The 27,257-nt window shown below is 41.7% G+C and overlaps 1 protein-coding gene across 8 annotated transcripts in view; it reads left to right on the forward strand.

Annotated features, from left to right (window-relative positions):
- PAM (peptidylglycine alpha-amidating monooxygenase) overlaps window positions 1–16,628 on the forward strand; it is a 224,126-nt gene extending 207,498 nt beyond the window's left edge. For 2 of the 8 annotated variants that reach the window (XM_034774559.1, XM_034774563.1), the window contains 5 exons: window positions 5,101–5,200; window positions 7,133–7,186; window positions 13,223–13,426; window positions 15,183–15,239; window positions 15,777–16,628. In XM_034774559.1, coding sequence (XP_034630450.1) covers window positions 5,101–5,200; window positions 7,133–7,186; window positions 13,223–13,426; window positions 15,183–15,239; window positions 15,777–15,958 — 597 coding nt within the window. In that variant the 3' untranslated portion in view covers window positions 15,959–16,628. Of the gene's footprint in view, window positions 1–5,100; window positions 5,201–7,132; window positions 7,187–8,143; window positions 8,441–13,222; window positions 13,427–15,182; window positions 15,240–15,776 lie in introns of those variants that run through there. The other 6 variants (XM_034774560.1, XM_034774564.1, XM_034774561.1 and 3 more) reach the window with 4 other exon arrangements.
- Window positions 16,629–27,257: the final 10,629 nt, after the last annotated feature.

The raw sequence follows: 27,257 nt of genomic DNA on the forward strand, positions 1-27,257 counted from the left end.
TAAACAGTAATAGTACTTCTGTCTGGGGATATAAATTTATGTAATGTAACTACATGCCTTCCTTGCAGAAGACCAGTGTAGAACTAATGGGATACCGAACTTTCACTCAAGTAATATTGTAATTTAAATTTATTTTTAAATATACTAAAGATTCTCATAGCCTGTCATAAATCAAAGAAGGGGGGTGTCAGAAGTTGCCAGTATTGTGTGTATCATACCCTATTTGTTGCAATCCTATTTTAAGCTGTGCCAGATGTTGTCTTTCTCAGTATTCATAAATTGCTGTGCGCATATACACAATTCTATAAATAAAAATAAACTGGCTTGAAACCAATATTCATGGTTTTACACAAACCTGTTTAGAAACATGCCATACAGTAATTTTTGCTTTTTAATTTTTGTGTTACTAGTGTTTCCAGGCAGAGAAAGACCTTATAAAACTGTGGAGATGTTTTTATTTTTTGAGAGGGAGTGGATGTTGATAATCAGGACAAAGTTTGCAGCTGACTTCCTTAATTATATCGGCAAACTTTTCAGGCACACTTAAAGGGGATTGCTGAAAATTTGATTCTTGAGCTTTCATAGTAAACCATTTGTACAACTTTCAGAAATAACCTGTAGTGAAAATGATGTAATTCTTTTTCCCAGGAATATCTTCAGAGATGTAGATGAATGAAAGCTATTTAAGCTCAAAGTCAATATTTCTTCATACAAGAACGTTTTTCAGGTTCTTATAAATAAAAGCAAGTGAAGCACTCATCTGCATCCTTTCCCCTAGGATGGGACAAATAACCTAAAAGAGTTTGGTGTGGGGGAGGGAGATCTTATATTTATTAGTGATTTGACAAGATAACTGCACCTACGCTTGTAGTGAATATTTATGTCATTCCTTCTGCATCATTCTCCACCCCATTCAGGAGATTGAGGATAATTGTCCCATATCAGTGGATTGTCCAGTATATTTAGTGTGACTTTTTTCTCTGTGTATAGCAGATCATTGTTGGGATTCTCAGGTTAAGGATATATTGATCAGTTCTAAGGAAATAGATCACTTTCAGAACCCAGCAGGACTAGTTCACCCTTTAATTCAGGCCTCCAGTGTACTCACTTGGAACAGAAAAGGCTTGATTGACAGTTGTTTCCTTGCTGGTGAACAGGAAGCTGATCCTAAATAGGGTTCCTAAGACTGACCTCTTTGGAAGTATAAGAATTCCCAAATTAGTCTGAAAGACAATGAATTAAAGCTGAGGAGTGAGAGAGAAGATCTGCTTATATTGATGGGAATATTTGTCCAATGAGGGATCAATTGATTTCTGTGTCTTGAACAATGTGAAAGATATCTGGAAAAGGCATGTAAGACAGGAACAAAATTTGCTTCTCTAAAGATATCTCTAAAGGAGTCTCGCTCCTGCGCCGATAGCTCCTCAGTGCAAGACTCATGAAACTGTCTTAGCTCTGAGGAGGATTGACTCTTGAGGGCAGTGTTAGTAGGGGGTAGAGCACATAGAATATCAGGGTTGGAAGAGACCTCAGGAGATCATCTAGTCCAACCCCCTGCTCAAAGCAGGACCAACCCCAACTAAATCAACCCAGCCAGGGCTTTGTCAAGCCAGGCCTTAAAAACCTCTAAGGATGGAGATTCCACCACCTCCCTACGTAACCCATTCCAGTACTTCACCACCCTTCTAGTGAAATAGTTTTTCCTAATATCCAACCTAGACATCCCCCACTGCAACTTGAGACTATTGCTCCTTGGACTGTCATCCGCCACCACTGAGAACAGCCTAGCTCCATCCTCTTTGGAACCCCCCTTCAGGTAGTTGAAGGCTGCTATCAAATCCCCCCTCATTCTTCTTTTCTGCAGATTAAATAAGCCCAGTTTCCATAGCCTCTCCTCATAAGTCATGTGCCCCAGCCCCCTAATCATTTTCGTTGCCCTCAACTGGACTCTCTGCAATTTGTCCACATCCTTTCTATAGTAGGGGGCCCAAAACTGGACTCAGTACTCCAGATATGGCCTCACCAGTTCCGAATAGAGAGGAATAATCACTTCCCTCGATCTGCTAGCAATGCTCCTACTAAGGCAGACCAATATGCCATTAGCCTTCTTGGCAACAAGGGCACACTGTTGACTCATATCCAGCTTCTTGTCCACTGTAATCCTCAGGTCATTTTCTTCAGAACTGCTACTTAGCCAGTCGGTCCCCAGCCTGTAGCAGTGGATGGGATTCTTCCGTCCTCAGTGCAGGACTCGGCACTTGTCCTTGTTGAACCTCATCGGATTTCTCTTGGCCCAATCCTCCAATTTTTCTAGTCACTCTGGACCCTATCCCTATCCTCCAGCATATCTACCTCCCCCCCAGCTTAGTGTCATCCGTGAACTTGCTGAGGGTGCAATCCATCCTATCAGTGAGATCATTAATGAAGATGTTGAACAAAACTGGCCCCAGAACTGACCCCTGAGGCATTCCATTTGATACTGGCTGCCAACTAGACATCGAGCCGTTGATCACTACCCATTGAGCCCGACAATCTAGCCAGCTTTCTATCCACCTTATAGTCCATTCATCCAATCCATACTTTTTAACTTGCTAGCAAGAATACTGTGGGAGACCGTATCAAAAGCTTTGCTAAAGTCAGCTATCAGGCTTGCTGCTGAAAATTCTGCAATAGTAGTTTCAACGGAAAAAAGAAATTATTTAATTTTCCATTTTCCCCTAAGTAAATGAGTTTTAAATTGCACAACACATAAGTACTGCCTTAGAATTTACTCAGCACACAGCAGCTTATTGCTTCTCATGGAAGTCCCTCATTTAACTAGGTTACAGACACTAAGGATTGCATTCCAGCCAAGAAACTAATTTGATGTGTAAAGCCAAACAGAAGAAGAGACTGATCTCTGCAGATTAAAGGCCAAATGTCCAATTTTATTATTTTTCCTTCCCGCTGTTTCAGCCTCTTCCCTCTCCTCCACCCTACCCGCCTCCCCCATTCTATTTAACTTGGAAGAGATTACCACTTGCAGAAAACACTACCTGTGGGTTTTATGAGAATCAGTTCGTGCCTGAAGCTACGAGATGGACTTGAATTAACACTGTTATGTACCTTGATATTGACCCTGCTTTGTCTTGCACAGTATGTTAGCTGACACAAAACTATTTATTAATAATTTGCTCTAGTAAATTATGCAACTTCATGAAGCTAAGAGTTAAAATTTTTGCCACCATGCTAACATTAGAGTTGCCAGGCATTCAGTCTTCGACTGTAATGCCCAGTTGGAAACGGACCTTGGCAGCTCCAGTTGGCACTGTCGACTGGGCCTTTAAAAGTCCGGCCGGCTCCACAGCTCCCATTGGCCGGGAACCCACACCCTGCCCCAACCCCCAGCCCTGAGTCCTCTCCTTCACCCCAAACCCTTCATCCCCGGCCCCACCCCAGAGCCCACACCCCTAGCTGGAGACTAGACCCCTTCCCACACTCTGAATCCCTCTGCCCGAGCCTCCTCGTGCACCCCAAACTCCTCATCCCCGGCCCCATCCCAGACCCGCATCTCCCTCCCACATCCAACCCCCTGCCCCAGCCAGGTGAAAGTGAGTGAGGGTGGGGGAGAGTGAGCAGCAGATGGAGGGGGGATGGAGCGAGTGGGGGTAGGCCTCGGAGAAGAGGTGGGGCAGGGGCAAGGCCACAGGGCATGGGGCGGGGAGGGGTCTTCAGTTTTGTGTGATTAGAAAGCTGGCAACCCTAGTTAACATAGGAGCCCTTCATCCATCTATTCCAAGAGTTAAATATGCAGTTGTTTGCAACAGTTGATAATATATTAGTATGTAAAATATTCAGAAAGAATTGTTTATTTCAAATATTCAGACACAATTAGCTAAGCCTGATGACATAGTGGATATCACTATGCATTATCATGTAGGAGACAAGATCAGCCTCATGATTCTTATTCCCAAATACATGGGAAACATTCTCATTCTTCACTCCCATATCTCAATCCTTGAAAGATTGCATGGGGGGGTGGGGGAGATAGGGAGGCAGTGAAGGGGTTTGGCATTTTCCATGCTGCTGAGAATGTGCAGTAATTGGGACAGTTGCTGACTTGAAAAATATATGGAGACCTTATGGAAAAGAAGGCAAACTAATATTGTTGGCTTACAGCTGTTGGGCCCAATTCTTAGTTTACTAATTTTATTCTGCTTTGGAAGTAATGAACCACTTGGTATGCACCTTGCTAGAATTATTAGAGGGTAAGTGACTCTGTATCAATACTTACAGTTGTGATAGTGATGAAGTATATTATCTTATGTCCAAAAACCTACGTTAAAGTATCATCAAGGTTGTAAAGTCAAGCACTCAAAAGTTAGGAAATGCCAGTTGCCTATACAAATACACCTCTACCCCGATATAACATGACCCAATATAACACGAATTCGGATATAATGCGGTAAAGCAGCGCTCGGGGGGGGGCTGTGCGCTCCGGCAGTTCAAAGCAAGTTTGATATAACGTGGTTTCACCTATAACGCGGTAAGATTTTTTGGCTCCCGAGGACAGCGTTATATCGCAGTAGAAGTGTATGTGGAGGTTTATACATAAAAAGCTTCTACTTTAGTGCATATATATGTCCATAAAATATATGTGCACTCTATTTATGTGATGGCTATACATATTCGCCATTTTTCCTTCCCTTTGTCCATCTACTATATTTGTAAACAAATTAGCTTTTAATTTAATTGTGTAGCACAGTAATATCCACATTCAGTTATTTAAATGTTTAATCAAAATATTGACAAAAATGGACTGTGCAAAAAATGTGTAAATCACTAGGTTTGAATTGTCTGTACAATGTACGCAATGTTAAGTTCTCTATAAATCATGACAATAACTACTGCCTCTGGAGGAAGTGAACACCTGATGGAGATGTAATTCCTGTCTCTTTTCTCCTTTTAAGGCGTGGCACCAGCATCAGCTATAGCTCCCATTGTATGAGAGCTAAATTTGGCTCTGTATCTCAAATTTTTGATTAAACAGGCCTTTTGCATTTGTGATCTAATTCATTGTGTAGTCATTCAGAAGTTATTTGTGGCTGTTTATCTTGACAGAACTTTGAGATGCCACATGACGTTGTTGCTTCAGAAGACAAAACGGTGTACGTTGGAGATGTTCATGCCAAAACAGTATGGAAGTTCACTTCCACAGAAAGTATGTTGCTTCTTTTTTGACTTGAACTTTAAAAGACACTTCCCTGAAACCATGTTCTCAGTGACTGACATCCCCTGTCCATTGTCTGTCCCCTGATTAATTAAGAATTGGATTCATTGCTTTAGCTAAACAGTTGAATTTTCTTTTTCCATGTTCACGTTCACATTTCACTGCTTAAAATAAGCATGTTTAACAAAAAACTGGCTGCTCTTTTTACCATTCATTTGTAACATTAATTCCTGGTCTATATCAAATATGAATCCTGGGCAGATTAACTAATTTGTCAGAGAGCTTCATACGAAATTGTATATTCCAGTGAGTATTTTTCTTGTTGCATCATTTGTATGTATTTAAAGAAATGATTAAGATTAATTTTTTCCAGTTCTTTAATGTATCATTTATTGACAATGCCCTCTGTTTACTTAGAGGTTGTTATATTTCCATTAACTGGGAATACTTCCCAACTTACTATACTCAGTTTGACTTCAGGGGTATGAGGTGAGTATGATCTGAGTAAGACATTGAATTTAGCAGAATTAAAAAATGGATTATGCATTTTCTAGGAATAACAATATAATCCACCATTACATTAGATAGGATGAAAATGTATAAAATGTAGAAAGCCACCCACTAATTGTCTGCCATTAAAAATATACTTTCCATCTGATCTGGTTATTCCCCATAGTTGTTACATTTCATGCACCTTGCTCTGAAACATGGGGTACTAGCCACTGTTAGTAACAATACACTGGACTAGATGGACCACTGGACTGGATATGTCTCTTCCTATGAAGAATAACTCCAAACAGGAAGGACCTTCAAGCTTTCATTCACAGCCAGATGGGAACAGCTAAGGTTTATAAAAACACACAACTAACAAGTTCAGTCAACACGGCTAAGAGGTTTGAGGAGAGGGACTTTGTTTATATTTTAGAAGTATAGAATTATAATAACTACAAGTGATATCCATGTAGTAGATGGGATTTGCATCTAATTTATGGTAACATTGTTAAACTGGTCCTGTCCAAGACCACATGTTAGCATAGTATCAGACACTGATTCCCCTCGTCCTCTTTCCCCTAAGTAGTGTTAAGAAATTGGAACTAGTGAAATCTTTCAGAATGTGCCTTTTCGGATAGGATGACACTTCTACTGTTTAATGATTTATCTTTGTTATGTAAAACCTTTTCATCCACGAAGGTCTCAAAATGCTTTATAACCCGTATTGCAAACTGCATGTATAGAATTACTTCATCCACTGATTAAATACAACCCCTTCTGAGGTAGAATGTGGTGGCTGTTTCATATTGTATAGCAGCTGCCACACAGTTTTGGGCAGGAAGTGAAGAATAATGTCCCCTGGAATTTCAGAAGTAACTTTGGGTGGGCAGAATGGAATTGCTATGCTGGAATTTGGCCAAGGCACTGGAGTTAATACCCCAACTCTTGTGCAAAGTGCTATAGGATTTTTAATAGTAAGTGAACCTTGGATTATTTATTTCACCTGAAAGACTCCACCTCCAGTATCACAATGCCCCAAATGCCATACTGGGGTATTGATTCAATGAAGCCTCTAATGGCAAAGTACTACCTACTATATCCCCAGCACCTTCCTCCAGGGTTTAGGTTTTTCCCCTGGTAATGTCCCATTTATTACTAATTAAATCCAACCATGTTAATCATATGAGATGTGATGATCTCTTATGTGCCCACAAAACCACTCTGTGGCATAGGAGTTGGACACTATTGAAAACTGCCTTTGTGAATTACGCTCATGCTTTCATAGGATTCTGATGATACTGATAGTTATTTGACGCTCTTTGGTGAAGTTCAGACACAATGCGATATTTGCTAAAGGATTGTACATTTGGTAAAGATGTCAAGAGTCTTTCTAAAATGTCAGTTGGCCTGAAGAGCAATTTTGTGTTACAGAAATGGAGCATCGATCAGTTAAAAAGGCTGGTATCGAGGTGCAGGAAATAAAAGGTTAGTCAGATTCCTTATGGGAATGGGCATACCATAGTTGTATTGGAAAGCGTTTCTGTGCTTTGTAAATATTCTTGCCAGAAAATATCAGGGAGGGAATGCTAACTAGTCTGAAAGTAGTTAAATTTTTTGCTGTCATTTTCTATAGTTCAGAGTTACAATGAGCCGGCATGGGAAGGGACATAGGGTAGCATGTTGCACTGCCGGTAGACCCAATATTATGGTGGAATCAAACACTTGAACTTCACTGGTGAAAAGCGTGTCATAGAACTTTACCCAGTGGACTGTCCTATATGACCCTCCATTATCCACAAAATAGCATCTGCATCAGCTCTACTAGATGCAGAAGTAGTTGTGGTATGTAGTTATCTCAATTATCCAGAAAAAAATAGTAACATATTTGAAATAACTGTTGATTCCATTTTCTTTTTGTTTAGAGTCTGTACAGCACATTGACAGTGCTGGTTACATTTTTAAGGATGGTATAAAGCATTTTCTTTTGCTTGGATTTGTTCCTCCAGATTTACTTTTTTTCCCCTTTTTTCAGAATAGCAGGGTGAAAATGAATTCAAAGAGAGAAAATCAAAAGAATGTAGGGACTTAAAATAGGCAGGTAAAGAAACGTATACAGCACAAGGTTGACAGGGTAAGATAATGATTTAAGGTAGATGAAGAGGAATTATTTTAAAATTATAATAGTCTATTGCACAAGTCTCTTATACAGAAGAAGTGGTAATTTCCCCTTTAAAAAAAAATGGTGTGTGGTTATTGGGGGATCTTAATGGACTGTAGTTATACTATTTTTTACTTATTTTTCTTTGGCAGAATTCAGAGCACCAGACTTTAGATATAAAAGGAAATATGCAAACAGCATCAAAATCAACAAATGTAAACATATTAGTACGAAGTAGACTGCCTTTAAGACACAATAATACTAGCATCCTCCTCTCTCATCAGACAGTCTCACCCAAAGCACTCAGCAGAAAAACATGCAAGGAAGTGCAACAAATCCAGGCTCTGGCAGATGAGGGTGAAAAGCCCATAGCAGCACTGGTAAAAGGTACTCTGCTAGCTGCCACCTCTCATTTAATCAGGAATATCTAGATTAGAATATTTCAGCAGTATCACATAGATTCAGAGAGAGTCTTTCAAGTAACCACTTGCTATTCAACTTCAGGGTACATTAGGTTAAAGCCAATAGTTTTTAGCTTCCCCCTTGAAGCTAATAGGCAGCAAAGGTTACTCTTGGGGGAATTCTGTGCCAAAAACTTAAAAATTCTGCACACAATATTTTAAAATTCTGCATATTATGTTTGTCAAAATAACACAATATAATCACGTCAGTTTCAATTATTTTGGTAATTTATTTCAAAATACCTGTCAACAAGTATGTCTGTAACAATACAGACAAAAAAAAAAAGATTTAGGAATTTTTTTTTGACAAATAGATTCCTTACTAGACATATTAATACAGAACTTTGTGTGATTCATTTAAACTACACTACATAAACATATTTCCTGCACCCCTCAGAAGCAGTACAAAGGCTTGGGGGAGAGAGAGGGAAGGAGCCTGGGAGTGAATCTGGAGGGTGCTTGTGTGTGGATGGGAGAAGTATGGAACAGGTTTTTTGTGGGGGGTAGGAAGGGATTGTAGGGAGTTGGGTAGCCTCCCCCATGCAGGCCCTGGCTGACCCCTAGCCTCTCCCATTTCAGTCAGGCACATCTGCCCCCATCTGCGTGTGTCCCTGCACACTCGTACCACATGTCCCAATGTGTGTCTGCAGCCCCCCTCTCCATGTTACCTGAGGTTTTCTGAACCCAGAGCTCTTGGTAATGTTACTCTTTGCAAGGTGGTGGCAGGAAATAAATCAGTGGGGGACACGGCACCTCTGGCCAATAGATAGTTGATGCAAGCAGGCAAACAAAGGTGCTTTCACTCAAAGCTTCTACTTTATTTAGTCTTGAGTACTTACACGTGTCCGCAGCAGGTTAGTAGAGTACCCCAAATTAACCCCCGTTTAATATTTACCCAAGATCTTGAATGGATATCTGTAGACTTCCAGTGGCCAGCTTTCCATCTGCAGGGGAACTTGAGAGGTGTCCCAAAATATCCCAAGTATTCAAATGTCCATTGAGCTCAGATCTCTTCCTCTTGTTATACCCAATTTGTTAGTATTACATAGCTTGTTAAGTGTGGAGTTTTCCAGCCTGTTGGGCAGGGAATTTTCCATCAGTTAACCAGCTGTATTTCACATAGCAATAGTTAACTATTGCCAGATTTTTCATTTTGCACAACTGCATGCTTCAGCAAAAACTCAAGTCAGGAGGGCACTGGGTCATGTTTACTCCTCATCACTCACTTCCCCCACCTATCCTGGTCTGTTAGTTGTGCTAAAGATTCAGCAACTGCCTTTCTAGCTGCTTTCAGCAATGAGCATAACAATTGGTATGTCAGCTGTGGGCAGTGGTCTAGGCATGTTACTGACTTTGGTCTACCAAAAATCTCCCCCTCCTACACCCATGAATCCCTGCACCCCTACCCCTACCCCCTGTCCCCATGGGGCCCTTCAGCCCTCCCCCCTCCTATTCAGCCCCTGGCTCAATGCTGTCACCCTATTAGCTCCTGAGCTCATTCCCCAGTCTGTCCTCCCCCACTAGCCCTTCTGTACCCCATATCAGCAGCCCCATGTGCTCCATTCTGTCTGGTGCCTCCTCACCTGTCCCTGCTCTGAGGAATGCAGCCTCTCCACCGGCTGGCTGCCCTCTCTTCTGGCACCACAGCAGCCCCTGGTGGGTGAAAGGTGTAAGTGCAGCACCTCTTCAGCAGAATCTGTATTCTGCTGAGAAAATAAAATATGCCAGGGACATAAATTCTGCGCGTACATAGTGGCACAGAATTCCCCCAGGAGTAAAATGTATAGATATAATATGCTTTCTGTGTGATGTTCTGCTTAATGTGGATTGATGTGGTATGCACAACTTACAGATGGTAGAGTGCTCTTATTACAGTAGTCTAATCTCAAAATGAGACAAAAATATGGAAAACTGGTTCAATCAGAAAGGTTGTACTAGGGAAAAATACCTTTAGCCATAGCTGCTAGCTGAGCAACCAAAAGTCTACAAAAGCCACCCCAGTCACTCTCTGTCATGCAACATAAATGGGAAGACTCACTACATAACAAAACTTGAAGAGAGCATTTCACAAAACACACAATATAATTTTGCACATATGCATATATATGTTCATATAACATATAGCAGGCTTTTAAATTTATCTAATATAATATCAGAAAAGGTTTTTGATGCATCTGGGTTTTTTTAAGTTTAAAACGATATAAAATAAATTAGAGGCCATGATATCAGTATGAAGTTAAATGTTTTTACTAATTTAAAATGTTTCACAAAAATATGCCATAAAAGTTCCTGCAAAATTTGTTTAAATTAATTTTTTTAAAGAATTTCATTAGAAACTCCTTTTCTAATCTTATGTGGCAACAAAATACAGTCCTAGAATCAGAGTAAAATTTTCAGATGCACCCAAGTGAGCAAAGAGCCTAAATCCTATTTCCTTTCATTAGTCACTAATTTGTAATCTGTTACCAATGAGCAGTCAAGTAATCAGTGAGATTTACATAAGCTAGATCAGTCTATCCATTGCTATAATGCTAAAGGGTACAGTATGGACCTTATTGGGAAGGAGAAGGCTGCTGTGTGACTTAACTGGGAATATACTTTCCAGGATGAATTGAAGTATTCAGAATACAAAGGAGGATTGAATTTATTGGTTGGGGTTAGGCAGGAATCAGTTCCAAACAGAATTTGTGGCTTCATTTTGCTTGAAGTTTCACCCTATGTTCCCAGGTCAAACACCTCCACCAACTTACCCTCCTTCTTGTTCTTCTGGCTTCTCCCCTGGTGTGTTCGTTTGATGCAGCCTGATGGCAGCACAATGCATTGGGAGTGGACTCCTCTCTCCATGCTCCTTGACCAAGATTGAGTCAAGGATGTAGGTTCCAGAAACTTTTTATCCTCCAACTCCTCCTCATAGAAGTTGTGGAGTACTCTTCTCCTGGGACACACCTAAACAGTAATCTTAATAAAAAACAAGATTTATTAAAAATGGAGAAAATGGAATTTAAACAAAATAAATTATTTGTTTTAAAATATCTTGATTTACACTTCCTGGGAGCTAAACTAGAACTTAGTCCCCTCTCTGGTCACAGTGGCTGTCCCCAATACCAACTCTGCTGTGTCGAAGTGAGGGCAACATAAAGAATTTGCCGGAAGCTGAAAGGCAACATCTACTTAGGCATAAAATTGAACAGTCTGCAATGATTCTCATCTTCATTACAGAAGTGTGGTCCATTGAGAATAAGGACTTGTCTTCACTGCAGTTCTAGCTTGAGATATAACTGAAGTGTTGCCGCTAGCCTGACCCCTGTGCACACACAAATTTTAGCTCAAGTTAAATGATACTTTAAACCAGCAGTTCCCAAACTTTGAGTCATGATCCCAAGTAGGGTTGCGGCAATCCCAAGTGTTCAGAGGATGCCATTTTACAAAATGGCACCCTCCATGTAGCATGACCTCAGTGTGCGAGGTCACACTGGGTCGAGGACGCCATTTTGCAAAGCAAAATGGTGTCCTGCATGCTGCAGTTGACTTTGCACATAAAGTGCATATGAGGTCATGCTGCAAGGACAACTCCATTTAAAAATGGCATCCTCCATGCTGTCTGGGGTCGCAGGAAGCCCTACAGGGAAAATGTTGGGAACTGCTGCTTTAAACTCAAGCCAGCTGGCCTGTCAGGGGCTGTGGGTTGAAGTTTGTGTGCTGCTGATGCTCCAGCTAGTAAAGCAGTGGGGACTTGATTACTCAGTGAGCTGCTAACCCAATCACTGTGCAGCTCGACCATATTACAGTGTGACTGCTCTCACTCGTCCTCATGAGGAGTTAACTCAAGAGTAGGTAACTCTCACAAATGCCCCACTGACAAGTCATAAGAAGTTTCAGTGGTTCATTTCATGCTGGGACCAGGTAATCATTGGCTGCCACATCTCCATATTAAAGATGAAGGGAACTCACAACATTATAGAACTCTCTGGACTTTACTTGACTCCATAGACCACACTTTGGCTATCCTTGGTAGAAAATACTGAAATGTATATAGTTTTATAGGAGTTCATCCAAAACATTACCAGCTGTACAGATTTACTAGCACTACCACATATCAAACATCACAGCTGAAATTGAACCTTTTTGGGATCATATTATCCAGCTCCCTTCTCGGTATGGCACATGCTCCTCCTTGATAACTATAGTCTACCAATAGCATCAGCTTCCTTTTCCCATTCATCCTCCTCCCTGGTACTGTAGGAAAAAGGAAATGAACTGTTGGAATCATTTCACATGGCATAATTCTAACAAAACTAAAGTTGTGGATAAAATGCAACCACAACACAATTAAAGCCTATCTCGCAAAGTGCGAGCTGCTCTGTACAGACTAAACATTTTACACAAACATGCATACATGTCCCCTCTGGGTTAATTGTTTCAAGGACTGTAACAAATACATTCCCTTTTTATTCTTGATAATACAAAAATGTAGCTTGTTACTTGCAAAAGGGTCTATGCAGCTAACGTAGGGGGATATTTTACTGAGAAAGTAATGTCATGCCTTGCTTTGTTGTAACAATGGAATGCTTTAGGATTTTCCCATCATTCAAATGTTGGAATTCTTTAGGAGCAACTCTCCCTGACAATTGTCCCGTCTCTATCCTCCGAACCGCAAATATTAGCGAAATAGAGAGAGCATACTCTAATCTTCTCAGACTTTTAGAAAGTTATATCTCTACCCCCCTGCATGGCTCTTGAGATGACACCAGCAGTAGCTAAGAAATCCTGTTAGTGTCATTTTATAGTTTTAATGGTGCCTGTTATTAATTACTGAAAATTTCAGGTGCATTAGCATGTTCTTTTCAAGCATATTGCTTGAAATGTTAAAATACCGATGTCAGTTCTCTTCTTTTCTTAAAGAAGCAGAGACAGTTATAGAAGCCAAACTGAAAAACAAACCTGTTTCAACGGAGTCTCCAAAGAAGTGGGAAAAACATCATATGGTCGAACAGGCCAGTCCTGGAATTTCCTTTGTTCTTATTACAACTCTTCTAATTATTCCTATTGTTGTCCTGTTGGCAATTGCTGTATTTATTCGATGGAGGAAGACAAGGGTCTATGGAGGTAACCATGAATAACTTTTAAATTCCAGACAAGAGACTTCTATTATTCAAAGACATCATTGAACAGGCAGGGCCGAAATTATGAAGAGAGTCCCGTTGTCTGTATTTAATCTTGTGTACACTTACCATGGCAATGCATTCTAACCTGTGTTGGCATCCACAAACGACTGTATCTACAAATACTTTTATTATTGTACCTTAATATACCACTTTTTCAGTATTTCCTTCTAAATCTTCCCTTTAGTTGCTATCAGGGTAAAACTGGTTCTGAAATCCCAGAAAGAGCCTTCTGATTATCAATTATTTTGATTTAGATAAATCCTTTATTTTAAAATTCAACGTATAATTTACTTAGAGATCCTTTTCACATTGGGAGTGCTTAGAATACTTCTTTCTTCAAAATAAGTGCAGCTTTTTTTTAAAAAATGACAGATAAAGATATAAACGATATTACAGAATTTCCCAGAAATAAACACATTGCAAACATTAACAAAAAAATGTCTGAGGGGAACATAAATGGTAGTTCACTTCTATTTCATACATTTTCTGAGTCATACATGCGTTTCCATTATGTATGTGCCCTCATCCCTTTGAAATCCAGCTGTGACCTTCTTAATGAGTAGTTATAGTGCTAAAAATGTGACGTTGTCCCCAGTTTATACTGTACTAACCTATTATAACACATTTTACTTTCTTTGAAACTGTCACATGAAGTAGCAATTAAATGTTCATTTCCTGGGTTATCTGTATGGCATAAAAAAAAATGGTAAAACATAGACAAAATAAAATATACATGAACTGTGCAAATAACATAGTTCCATCGCTATTACAGAACCAATGTAATTGAAATCCTCACACAGAATTCATAAAGTTTGAAGTGCAGTGATAATGGTGGAAGAAAGTCTTGCTTGCAAATGTTCAGCATTGAAAAGTAATACTGCATGAGTAATTTTTTTTTTTAGTGTTAAATATGCAAACACTCCAGAGGGCTATATTATTATAGAAAGCAGATATGAATAAGACCTCTTAGATCTACCAATCCATCTCCCAGCATGCAGATTTGTTCCTTTCAGTGCATTTTGGAGTAATTGAATTTACAGTGGATGGGAACATTTTGATAAAACTGGACTTTGTTAAATATCTACAATATATTAATACTGGTAAAAACAAATTACTTAGTTCTGCAAATTCTTTACACTGATTGATGAGTATATACAAAGTAGTGTGTAGAAAAAACAACTTGGTTGTGGTTTTTTGTTTTCCTTTGGATTTGCAATGGGGGAATCACTATCATTTTCCAGTAGCTCAAGAAATTTGGAGATCATTGAAGTGTCTACCATGGATCTAGAGTGTAAACTGTACCACCTGCATGTCCAAATGAGAACAGAAGTATAGTACTGTTTGGCATGTCTTACTACAACTTGCAGTGTGCTGAAATATAAATGTCCAGATAGTGTAAGCGATTAAGTTCTTCTTCTCCAACTATAGTCTTCACAATCACAAAAGCCAGCAGTTGAGAGAGTGGTTCTCAGATTTGACTGAGAATTTAATCATCTTTAATGGCTGGAATGACATATAGAAAATAAACAGTATGTCTTTTTTCCCCAACATGAGTTATAAATCTACCCTAACCATGAAACTGGACAATATCAATTTTTCTCTCAACTGCTGATCAGCCTGGTTCAGTATCAGAAAATGCACTCCGTTTCCGAATAGGCTCGTTGACGCTTATTTTGAAATATGCTTTATCTTTCCAGCTGATGCTGACCACAAACTTGAATCAAGTTCAGGAAGAATCTTGGGCAGACTTCAAGGTAAGTAAAATGCAAGATATCTTTGACCGTCAACTCAGATCTTATTCAAATAAGTCAACACATAAACATGTTTGAGAATAAATGCTGTATAATTAATACCTTGGTGCTGGGAGTGGGATTTTCCAAGGGCTGAGGTGGGGGAAGGCTCTCCTCCTCAGCTTTGTTTTTATTATAAATGTATATAATGCCTTCTTCCTACCACCTTTTATCTGTCTGCTCAAGATGATCTGCCATTCCTACCGAGAAGCCGATAGCTGTCATAGTGAGTTATCCCTGTTTCTTATAGTGAATGAAATGAAGTGCTGCCTCTGGGATTGCTAATTTTGTTCAGACTGGTAGGGCCACAAGAGATACTGTTCAGACAGTTGTTCTAGCTGAATCCTAATGGAAGCTCTAAAAAAAAAAAATGTTTTGCCACAACCTATGTGCTTGGTGGAAAGTGCTTTTGGGAAAAGGATAAGGTCATTAAAGTGGGTAATGGAGGAGTGGTAGGAATTTTTTTTCAAATTCAGTAATGGAAAGCTTACCTTTCTACAGGAAAAGGTAGTGGAGGCCTTAACCTTGGGAACTTCTTTGCAAGCCACAAAAGCTACAGTCGGAAAGGGTTCGACCGACTTAGTACTGAAGGGAGCGATCAAGAAAAAGATGAAGACGATGGTACAGACTCAGAAGAAGAGTATTCAGCTCCCCCACCCCCACCAGTATCTTCCTCATCCTGAAACCAGCCTTTGATTTCTTCTACATTGAACGATTCTACCAAGAACATCAGATTCCTTTTCCCTTTAGCACGTTTAAGATTTTGTGTATTTAATTGTAAACTGTACTAGTCTGCTTGGGGCTGTACACTGGGATTTTTTGGTTTTAGTTTGGTTTTAGTTTGGTTTGGGGGTTTTTTTTTTAAGTGGAGGAGTGTGTGGAAGTTTCATATCAGTGCCGTTGTCTTTATGTAAACATCTTAATAAAGAAAACAATCCTCTTTTAATGGCAGTACTGATTTAAAGTAGTAGTATTTTCTCATTTCTGTTTTGGGACCTTTTCTGTATTTGTAAATAAGTCCCATTATCTGGTTTAGCACAATATTTTCCTCATAATATTTCAGTTGTCAGTTTCTTTCTTTTGTGCCTTTCCTGTTCAATGTCCTTAAACTATTGCAGTACAGAGGAAATACAGTGCCACAAGAAAACAAAGCTGCTAAATCTTCTTCTATTTTTTTAAAATCACTTACATAATATTGCATTGAGAGAGAAAAAAAAAAGTCTCTATTTAATTCTTTTTTCTTCCTCCTTAGTTGGTGTGTTTCTGAGATGTCTTATTTTTAGATAGTATTACTGTTAAAATACTATTTTCAGAGGCTGAATGTAATTTGTGTAATAAAGTGTTCGCAGAGCATTTGCTGTCAGAGTGTACTTTGGAATTTTTGCATATTTGAAGGTTTTTTGTATACAACTTTTGTAACAATAACACAGTCCACTTCATACAGTGAAAAACGTGCTATTTTGTACGAGTTGGAAGATATTTTGTTATGTAGCGGGTTTAAAGGGGAAAAATCCCAAGACTAATAACTTACATACATGTATAAAATCAAACTTAAACATTTAAAGAGGAATCTTGCCTGTATATTAAAACTGCAGGGTATTTATTTTAATAAAACATGATCAGCGCTAAGAGGAAACCTGTGTCTCAGATTGCATATGCAAATTAATTAGTTTAGGGAACTAGTATTAGTTTACTTACAGAACTGATACTCTTAATTTCTCTAAATTTCCTCCCCCATTCATGCAACATAGTCCTCATTTCTGCAATATGATGACTCACTATTTTATATTTGCTGAAGACCTGCTAGATAATTATGCTGAATGTGAGTCATCTAAAGTGACTCATTAGTGTGACTACCATGATTCATCAGTCTCCTTTGAGGATCAGAGGCATAGATTAATCTCATTTTATTTAAAATCTGCACATACAGGCTGAGAGAATAGAGCAAATAATTGCTACAGGGTCCTATGAAATAACTTTCATCACATGTACTATAATGGGCTGTTGCTAGTGCTTACGGAGGTTTTTTGGGGGGCAAATATATCGTATTGATTCATCCCTGACCAGATAAAGCCTTGTACCTCTTCTTTCTGGAACAAAGGATAAAAAAAACTTAACTACCCTTGTCTATTTTTTCTTAGAAGAGAAGTGGTAACTCTTCAGGGTTAAACTCCCAAAATGCAACAGTTTCAGGCCATTAGAATGCTGATGCTGTAGCTCTGCAAGTATTGTTTTTTTCCCCTAACATGACTCTATCTCACACTTGGGACTCTGAAGAGCATTAGTGTTCTTTTGGGTGAAATATTATTATAGCTGAGCCATTTGCTTTCCTTAAACTTGCATACAAGCAAAAATAATGAGAATTCCAGCAGGAAGAAACCTAAAAATGTAATACATAACTATTGAGGGTACCTCATTAGGGTGCAAGAATGTTACCTGGTTTGCGATGTGAGAGCTGAACTGCCCAACTTTTAACTAATACAGTAAGACCCCTGGTGGTACCCTATTATTGGACAAGACAAGGTCTTATATTTAATAACAAGAGTGCATCTGAGCATGTGCATTCTTATTAAACGTGCTGTTATGTGCCTGTCTATTTTCTAATGTTTAGATTTAGCGATTGTGAGCTAAGTATGTGGGAGCCACAATGTATGGAAATGCACTCAGATTAGCTTGTAATTAAATATTAACTGAAAACAGTGAGGAAGACAGTGTGTAACATCTCCATTTGAAAGCTGGGTTGTCAAACTCATCTCAATTGAGGGTTTTTGTTTGTTTTTTTCTTAAATGAAAATCACCATCAAGTTTGAGTGCAGGAGAACACATACTTGACCAAAAAGCATAAAGACACCATAGTATTTACAGGAGATGTTAACATCAGTTGGGTCCATTTATTGTTTTGTTGAATGTTGTTAAAAGTGGAGCCATCTTTAACACTTGTTAAAAATGATAAACCTGGGTCACTAATGTTCTGTAGGAACCAATCAAAAATAGTCTGGGGTTTTTAAAAGTCAGGTTGTGACTGCCTCTTGTTCCGATGTGGCTCTGGGTGGAGCACAGATGAGCCTTCTCTTCCTTACTTGAGCCTGTCTACACTACAAAAATTATGCATCACTGACAATGGGTGCAACTGAACATGGTTTAAATGAAAGTATAACCCAGGACAAACTTGTTCAGCAAGACATAAAACAATTGTCCATGCTTTCTCCAGCGTGCAGGGACTGTTCTCTACTAGACCCCACTGTGGTGTAAGCCATTCCAAAAATGGTTGAAATCAGGCACAATATGGCTCCACTAGCCAGTATTGCATTGCTAGCTTTGGATAAGGGCACATACTGTAATCTCCAAAGGGGTGGGTTGCCACACTGCAGTTCCATGGCTTTTCCTATTCAAGGCTGTGCTTTAATAACACAATCTCACCCTAAATGAGTAGAGGAAAGATTCAGTAAAAAGAACTAATTTTTGCTGTACCTAAAAGTAAAATGCAATGGAAAAGTCATGCAGGAAAACAATAGAACAGAGTATTCTTTTTACACAATTCTGTTTAATAAACCAGCAGATCCTCCTCAAAAGAATATCTGTTAAAAGAATAACCACGTGTTATCTACTGAAAGAAGAATATTAGTTATTTGTTGTCAAAGTAGAATTGGCTTACATAGCAGGTGCCCTTTTATCTCACTGACAGCAGATATCCACCAGTTAACAGAAAATGCTTTTTAAGTAATAAACACTAGAAGAAATGCCAACTCCAAGCCTTCAAAAATCATGACTGACAATATAATGTGATTTAAAAAAAAATTGTCTTGGATTCACTTCTTGTGAGCTTTTCTCAGCCACTGTGAGGGCTACACTTTTTTTAGTTAAAAGCTCAGATTCTCATGTAATCACATGGCTCTAGGAGCTGGGGCTTTAAGAAAAACACCAAATACTGTGAGAGTTGGCAACACTGCTGCCTGAGGAGCTGCAATGATTCTCTCCCATTAGTGAACAGTGCCATGAACTTTGGATAAGGCAGGGAAGGAGCCTGCTATTTGTCCCGAGTTTGTGTTGGGCAGCTCGGAGAGGTGGCACCTCTGAATGTAGGTGGTGCACAATGAGCAAACCAGGAGGCAACTGTAGGTTCCTGGTAGAAGAGCTAACAAACAGAAGAGCCAACAAAAATGAGATTGAGACCTGCAGACAGACCTAAGCACCACTAAGTCACCTGAAGGTGTCCCAGTTAAATGAAATTACATCCCAGTTAGCAGCTATCCTTTCTATCAAGTAACATTAGGTATAAATTGGTTCCATAGGAGGCATCTTGATTAAGTAGAGTTTTCCAATTAAGCAGTGCACTGTAGTAGTTAATGAGGATTTATAGATCAATGCAGCAAATTGCAACAGTTTCTTGTTCTCCACTAAGCTAGATTTATGTACATCCTTTCAGAGAACTATGTTTAGTTCCCCAGTATGATTCCTGGTACTGCCGCATAGGGGCATGAAATGGTGGGGGCTGGGTAGAGTTGTGAGGGGCATGGCAGGAGGAGCCTGCGGATTTCTGCTGCCTTACCCTGAAGTGTATAAGAAGTGTGTGTTTGTTTATCCAAATGTGCTAGCAACATAGTAACATAAAATGTCTTGTATAGAAAAACTAGGTAAGGTCACTGCTTATTGAGCAAGCCAAAAATAAGGGCTACGCTGGATTAAATCAAACATTCAGAGACACCGTGACATTGTTCTTTTAAATGTGCTTTTCTTATTGAAACAATGTCCTGTGATATATTGCACAATTATTCTGATCTCCTGCTTTGTGTAACGGACGACTGCTGTAACAGGAAAAAGGGGAAAGACTGCTGTTCCTGAATCTAGACATAGGACGCCTAATTCATCTCTGACCCGCTAGTCAAATTCTGGCTCTGCACTTCAGTGTGGTTGCACGCCTGTAACAGATGCTACAAAGAAGAGCACAAGCGAAATGCCTATGTTGTGTAGAACATGTTTTCTGTTTAAAATAGCAACACACAGCTTGCTCAGCACAGTTTTACCATCCCATCATTTTACTTTTATATTTAACATTTTTTACTCTAGAATGAATACAATAACTTCTAGATTCATTGTGAATTATCGTAAAACATGATTTTAAAATATTCTACATCTGCATGAATGGTCTGTTCACATGACACTTCTTTGATACTTTCCCACTGTTGTTCCTGTGTAATATTTAGATTAAACTGTGCAAGTGAACACCATGGGACGGCAGAGAGGAATTTACTATCATACAGGGAGGGTTTGCTTTCTGCAGCGATCTCTGTTATTTCGCTCTGCAAAACCTGCAACTTCTTTCTGCTTTTGGAGCTTGTTGTCTGAGAACCCAACCGACCTATCTGACTTCATTGTACAACTCTTCCAACAAGTACACTGTAGGTGAGAACTGGGTGAAACTATAGGGACATAGATTTTAAGGCATGTGCATATACCTCTCAAATGTCACTCTCTGTAATTCCATGCCATAGAGCTTTAGTATTCTCTCACTTTTATTAAAGTTATTAACACCAGCAACAAAACAGCATCAAACTGAGGTTCTAGAAACAGCCATTTACATTAAAATCATGAATCCCACAATATTTTGTTTTTTTGCTTGAATGGTTTATGCTAGTTTATAGTTAATTTTGGGTCACTTATTGTGTCCCACATTTGAAAACGAGCAGGTTGAGTGGGCTTCATTCACATCTTCTGTTACTTACACAACCATTTGTAGGTGAGGCACATGTGGATAGTGATGGGTTTTCAAGTGTGTGTTCAAGAGGACGTGCAGTGTGCTGAGGAAATTGCAAAACATGACTAGAGTTTGGTGCAATGTTTAGTAAGAGCAGGAACTGCATAAACCAACTGGTACATAATTTCCAGCTTGTTTTATACTGTATTGTCAGTGTAGGGTGAGCCATATGTCCCTCAAAACATTATGGGTGTAGTAAGAAGAGACGGAAACAAACGATACTAATAATGTCCAGTTTCAGTTTCTGCCCTGGTGTTTTTCAGAATCTGTCTTATATAAGTGTAAACCCCTCCAAACTGGCCACCTAAAGGAACCAACTGTTGGATGAGTTCATGAACATGATCGTGTGTTTTCAGGTGTACACAGATGTAGGTTACAATCTTCTCCCCACACAAGCACTTTCACTGAATCAACCCTGGCGCTCTGAGTCCTTGAATTAGCTCTCTCCAGCATGTAGAGTCAAAGCCACTGGAGCCAGGGATTTGGGAAGGAGAGGGAGACATGGGGCACCCTTTTCTCTTTCTCATTTTCCCATGCTCATCTCCAAGATACCCACCAGAACCATCCCCTGCAATGCGGTCACCCCACCTCTCCTATTATGGGAGCCCTAGTTTTTATTTTGGAAAGCTGTACCCCATGTATTGTTCTAGTATATCATCTGTGTAATACCCTCAGAGCACACTGTTTCAGCAGTCAGAGAAATTAAGGGATATATCTGAATGCACATTTTGGCTGTTCATTGATAGGAAGGTTTGTTTTATGTTCTGCAATTAAGTTGCAAGATACTGAACTGGGATTTTTGGAGTGGTTAGGTTGTTGATAATGGCATAAAACCATGCAAAGAATCATGAAAAATTAAAGTATTGTGCCCTCCCTTTCTTGTCAAGTATATAGTTTGGGAGAGAATTGTGCTACAGTGATATGTTTCTAATGGTTACTACAGTGTTTTCATCCACATTTATCTACTTGACTAGCTTTACAATACAGTTCTTTATTTAAACTATTGTAGTGAGTGACTGACACCTTGTGGCAAAGTTTGTAAGGAAGAAATACAACCACATTTTTTATATACATAGAATCATAGAAGATTAGGGTTGGAAGAGCCCTCAGGAGGTCATCTGGACCAACCCCAACTAAATCAACTCAGCCAGGGCTTTGTCAAGCCGGGCCTTAAAAACCTCCAAGGATGGAGATTCCACCACCTCCCTAGATAACCCATTCCAGTGCTTCACCACCCTCCTAGTGAAATAGTTTTTCCTAATATCCAACCTAGACCTCCCCCACTGCAACTTGAGACCATTGCTCCTTGTTCTGTCATCTGCCACCACGGAGAACAACCTAGCTCCATCATCTTTGGAACCCTTCCTTTAGGTAGTTGAAGGCTGCTATCAAATCACCCCTCACACTTCTTTTCTGCAGCCTAAAAAAGACCAGTTCCCTCAGCCTCTCCTCATAAGTCATGTGCCCCAGCCCCCTAATCATTTTTGTTGCCCTCCGCTGGACTCTCTCCAATTTGTCCCAAAACTGGATGAAATACTCCAGGTGTAGCCTCACCAGTGCCGAATAGAAGGGAATAATCACTTCCCTTGATCTGCTGGCAATGGGATGAAATCGCAATGCAGCCCAATATGCCATTAACTGTCTTGGCAACAAGGGCACACTGTTGACTCATATTCAGCTTCTTGTCCACTATAATCACCAGGTCCTTTTCTTCAGAACTGCTGCTTAGCCAGTCAGTCCCCAGCCTGTAGCAGTGCATGGGATTCTTCCATCCTAAGTGCAGGACTCTGCACTTGTCCTCGTTGAACCTCATCAGATTTATTTTGGCCCAATCCTCCAATTTGTCTAGGTCACTTTGGACCCTATCCCTACCCTCCAGCGTATCTACCTCTCCCTCTAGCTTAGTGTCATCTACGAACTTGCTGAGGGTGCAATCCAGCGCATCATCCAGGTCATTAATGAAGATTTTGAACAAAACCGTCCCCAGGACTGACCCCTGGGGCACTCCACTTGATACTGGCTGCCAACTAGACATTGAGCCATTGATCACTACCTATTGAGCCCAACAATCTAGCCAGCTTTCTATCCACCTTATAGTCCATTCATCCAATCCATACTTTTTTAACTTGCTCGCAAGAATACTGTGGGAGACCATATCAAAAGCTTTGCTAAAGTCAAGGTATATCATGTCCAAATAATAATTTCCAAAACTACAGTAACTCCTCACTTAACATTGTAGTTATGTTCCTGAAAAATGCGACTTTAAGCAAAACAATGTTAAGCGAATCCAATTTCCCCATAAGAATTAATGTAAATGAGGGGGTTAGGTTCCAGGGAAATTTTTTTCACCAAACAAAAGACTATATTTTATATAGAGAGATATATAGATATAGACACAAAGTATAAGTTTTAAACAAAGAGTTTAATACTAGTACACAGTAATGATAATTGTGAAGCTTAGTTGAGGTGGAGGAGTCAGAGGGTGGGATATTTCCCAGGGAATGCCTTACTGCTAAATGATGAACTAGCAATTGGCTGAGTCCTCAAAGGTTAACTATCTTACTCTGCAAGGCAGTAGGAATGGAGGGAGGGGAGACCGCATTGCAGACAGAGACAGAGATGCGCATTTCCCCTTTAAGTACGCTGACCCTACTCTTAAGTACACTGCCTTGTTAATTAGAACAGCTGCTGCCAGCAAACTCCCTCTATCCTGAGCCCTGTCGTGTGTCCCCCCTGCTCTATGGAAGATGGGGTAAGTGGGGTGCAGGAGCAGGGGGGAGGAGGACACCCTGACAGCCCTCCTCTTCCTCCCCTCCTCCCTACTCCCCCCCCCAACACACACAGCAAGCAGGAGTCTCGGGGAGCAGCTCCAAGGCAGAGGGCAGGAGCAGCACATGGCAGTGGGGGGAGGGCACAGCTGAACTGCTGGTAATTGATAGCCTGCTGGACAACTGCTTCTCAGGGAACTTAGGGGAGCGGGGAGCTGATAGAGGGGCTACTGGTCCACCCTGGTTCCAAGCCCCCACCAGCTAGCTGCAACAGGCTACTCTTCCTGCAAGCAGTGAACAAAGCAGGCAGCTGCCAAACGACGTTAGAAGGGAGCATTGCACAACTTTAAATGGGCATGTTCCCTAATTGATCAGCAACGTAACAATGTTAACTAGTATGACTTTAAGTGAGGAGTTACTGTACTATAAAAGATTGTTAGGGTTGCAAAGTCAAACACTCCAGAGTTAGGAAATGCCAGAATTATGGCTGACTTTGCAATCTAAATTCAGTCCCTTGCTATGTGTGTATTATGATACAGTCTATCCTGACTTGATCCCATACCGCTCTTTCTCACTGGACTCCTCATTCAGAGCACAAGATGGATACCGTTCACATTTTACACATGGGTAACTGAGGGACAGAGAGATTAAGCCTAGATTGTCAAAAGTGTCCATTAATTTTGGGTGCCTGACTTGAGGAGCCTGAGTCTCTAGTATTATGTGGTACTTTACATAGGGACTGACTTTTATTTTTCCCTGGGGATGCTCCACCCCCACTGTGCCCCTTCCCCTGAGGCCCTGCCCTCGCTCCACCTCTTTTTGTCCCCGCTCCAACCCCTCCCCCAACACGCCCACACACCCACTTCTCTCCATCTTCCCTCAAGTTCCTCTGCGAGCAGCCAAGCAGCCACTATTTTTTTTTTCTGTGTGCTTAAGCCTATGGAAACTATGCCTATGGTACTTTATACGTTCAAAGCACAGCTCCTATTGAGTTGCAGGTGCTGTAAGTGCTCAGCACTTCTGCAAATCAGACCCCCAGGCTCTCAAGTTGGGCACCCAGAAAATGAGAATCACCCAATAATGATGACCTGTGGAGAGTTTGTGTAAATGATTTGTCCAGTATCATGTAGGAACTCTGTAGTAGAGGCAGAGGTAGAATCCAGTTTTCCAAGACAGTGTTCAACTGAATTAGCCATGAGCCCCTCCTTTCTCTTCCTGCAATCCCCTCCCTTGTTCCCTGCACACCTGTGGCTCTGGGGTGGGGTTTGCCATTGCTGCTGCTGAGCTTCTGCTTCACTGAGGTTGTTGCTGTGGCTCTGGAGGAGCAGCATAGAGCCCTTCTCCTAGTCCATCCGTTCCTGCTCTGGCTGCTGAAGACCATCTGCTTGCTGCCCAGCCTGCCTCCACTCACCCCCTCTGGGACGGTTGCAGCAGAGATTCTTTACAAGCACATGTGAGTGCACATACCACCTTGGCCTTTCCCTCCCCCTTCCCCTCAGTTTGTACTGAACTGGTGGGCTGCCTCCTCCTGCTTGCCCACTTGCCCCTCTTCCTTGTGGTTTGCAAACCCCTACCCCCTACTCTTGACTGGCCCCCTTCTCCTTGCAGTTTGCTACTACCTCCCCCCACCACAGTTTGCTACCTGCCTCACTGCTGAGCCCCCATCTCATGGTTGGTAGTCACCTGCCCAGCTACCCACCTTTTGTTGTTTGTTCCCTGTGTCCCCTGCCCCACACACCTGTGCTTTCCCTGCACTTGTGATTGCCCCCACCATTTTGTTTCATTCCCTATTCCAGGGGTCCGCAACGTTTGGCACACGGCTCCCCAGGGTAAGCACCCTGGTGGGCCGGGCCAGTTTTATTTACCTGCTGACACAGCAGGTTCGGCCGATTGCGGCCCCCACTGGCCGCGGTTCGCCGTCCCGGGCCAATGGGGGCGGCGGGAAGTGGTGCGGGCAAGCAATGTGCTGGCCGCGGCTTCTCGCCGCCCCCATTCGCCCGGGACGGCGAACCGCAGCCAGTGGGGGCCGCGATCGGCCGAACCTGCCGCGTCAGCAGGTAAATAAAAGTGGTGCTTACCCTGGCGAGTCGCGTGCTGAACGTTGCCGACCCCCTGCCCTATTCATTGCACCCCTCACTCTTACAGCAGCCACTAACCCAATGTAACCAGAGGAGCCAGTGCCCCCCACACTGCCTGTTGTGCCCCACACCCTCCTTGCTTTTTCATTAAGCCCTCTCTCCCCCACCCCCCAGTTTTTGTCTGCACCCTCCTACCACACAAGTAGCCTAATACAAAACGGGCCAACCTCCATTTTGCCTCCCTCCCTTCCCTTTATTATTTCTATCCTCCTTTCTGGTGGCTGTTCTGCTCTCCTGCCCTCAATGGTAGATCAACCCTCCCAACTCAGCCAAGCGCAAGGTTTCTATTCTGGCTGCTTCACCCATGGGGGGAAATGATGGAGGGGGTAGCTGGGGGAATCCCCAGCCACCATTGTTGCCCCACCTCAGCTTTCTTCCCCATCTGACCTCGTGGTTACCACCACAACACTACTGCCAGGCTCATCAGTGCCCCCTGTGAGCAGCAGCTGTCACAAGCAGGGACTCTGATTCCAAACCTCCCACCACTGCCAAGGGAGTCCCTTCAATCAGCAGAAAGGGCTACTGCTGTGGCCCCCACATTGGCCACTGTTGGCTGTGACTCCCCATGTCCCCTTGCTCTCAGCCCCCAGAGTGTACACCCAGGTGGCCATGGCCCCTTCTCCCAACCCCATCACCATCTGCCACAGCCCCTCTGACTGCTACTGCCTCCACTTCCTCTACCATCAACAGCAGCCAGGGCCCCTTCCCCATCCTGATGAGGAAGCACGGTATCCATTGCCCCCTGCTGGCCACCTTATCTCACATAGAAACCTATGTGTGGGTGTTGGCATGAGTGGTGGGACCCTTGGCCAGTGTAGCTACCTCCAAGACATATGGGGAGGTTGTCTTCCGCCTGGTATTGGGGAACACTCCCAAGAGGCGGTGGGCCTCTTTGTGCCATTCAAGCTCTTGGAGGACCTGGGCGTGTCCTCATCTCAGTCCCACCCTTCCTCCCCAGTGCTGCCCTTCTGCTTCCCCTGTCCAAGTTGGAAAAATTGGTCTCCACTGCTGGGTTATAAGGACCTCACTCTCTGTCATGTCTTCTTGTTCTGCTGGCAAGTTACTATCCAGTTGCCTGTGGCAGGGGAAGTTTGGAGGGGTACTTCCTGGTACCCTACCAAGATGCCCTAAACCAGATCCATTATTCTGCTTGGAAGGCTCAGTGCATCATCTGCCGGACTTTGGGACACGTCTGGAAGGACTGTTCCTTGGCTCAGCAAGGCAGGACACTGGGTCGTCCCAGCACTCAGAAGGGTGCCAACCCTGCCACCACCAGCAACCTTACCCAATCAGTTACCTCTCTTCATCCTCCACCAGCCAA

The sequence above is a fragment of the Trachemys scripta genome, chromosome 6 (assembly GCF_013100865.1).
Source record: "Trachemys scripta elegans isolate TJP31775 chromosome 6, CAS_Tse_1.0, whole genome shotgun sequence".
Classification (NCBI taxonomy): Eukaryota; Metazoa; Chordata; order Testudines; family Emydidae; genus Trachemys; species Trachemys scripta.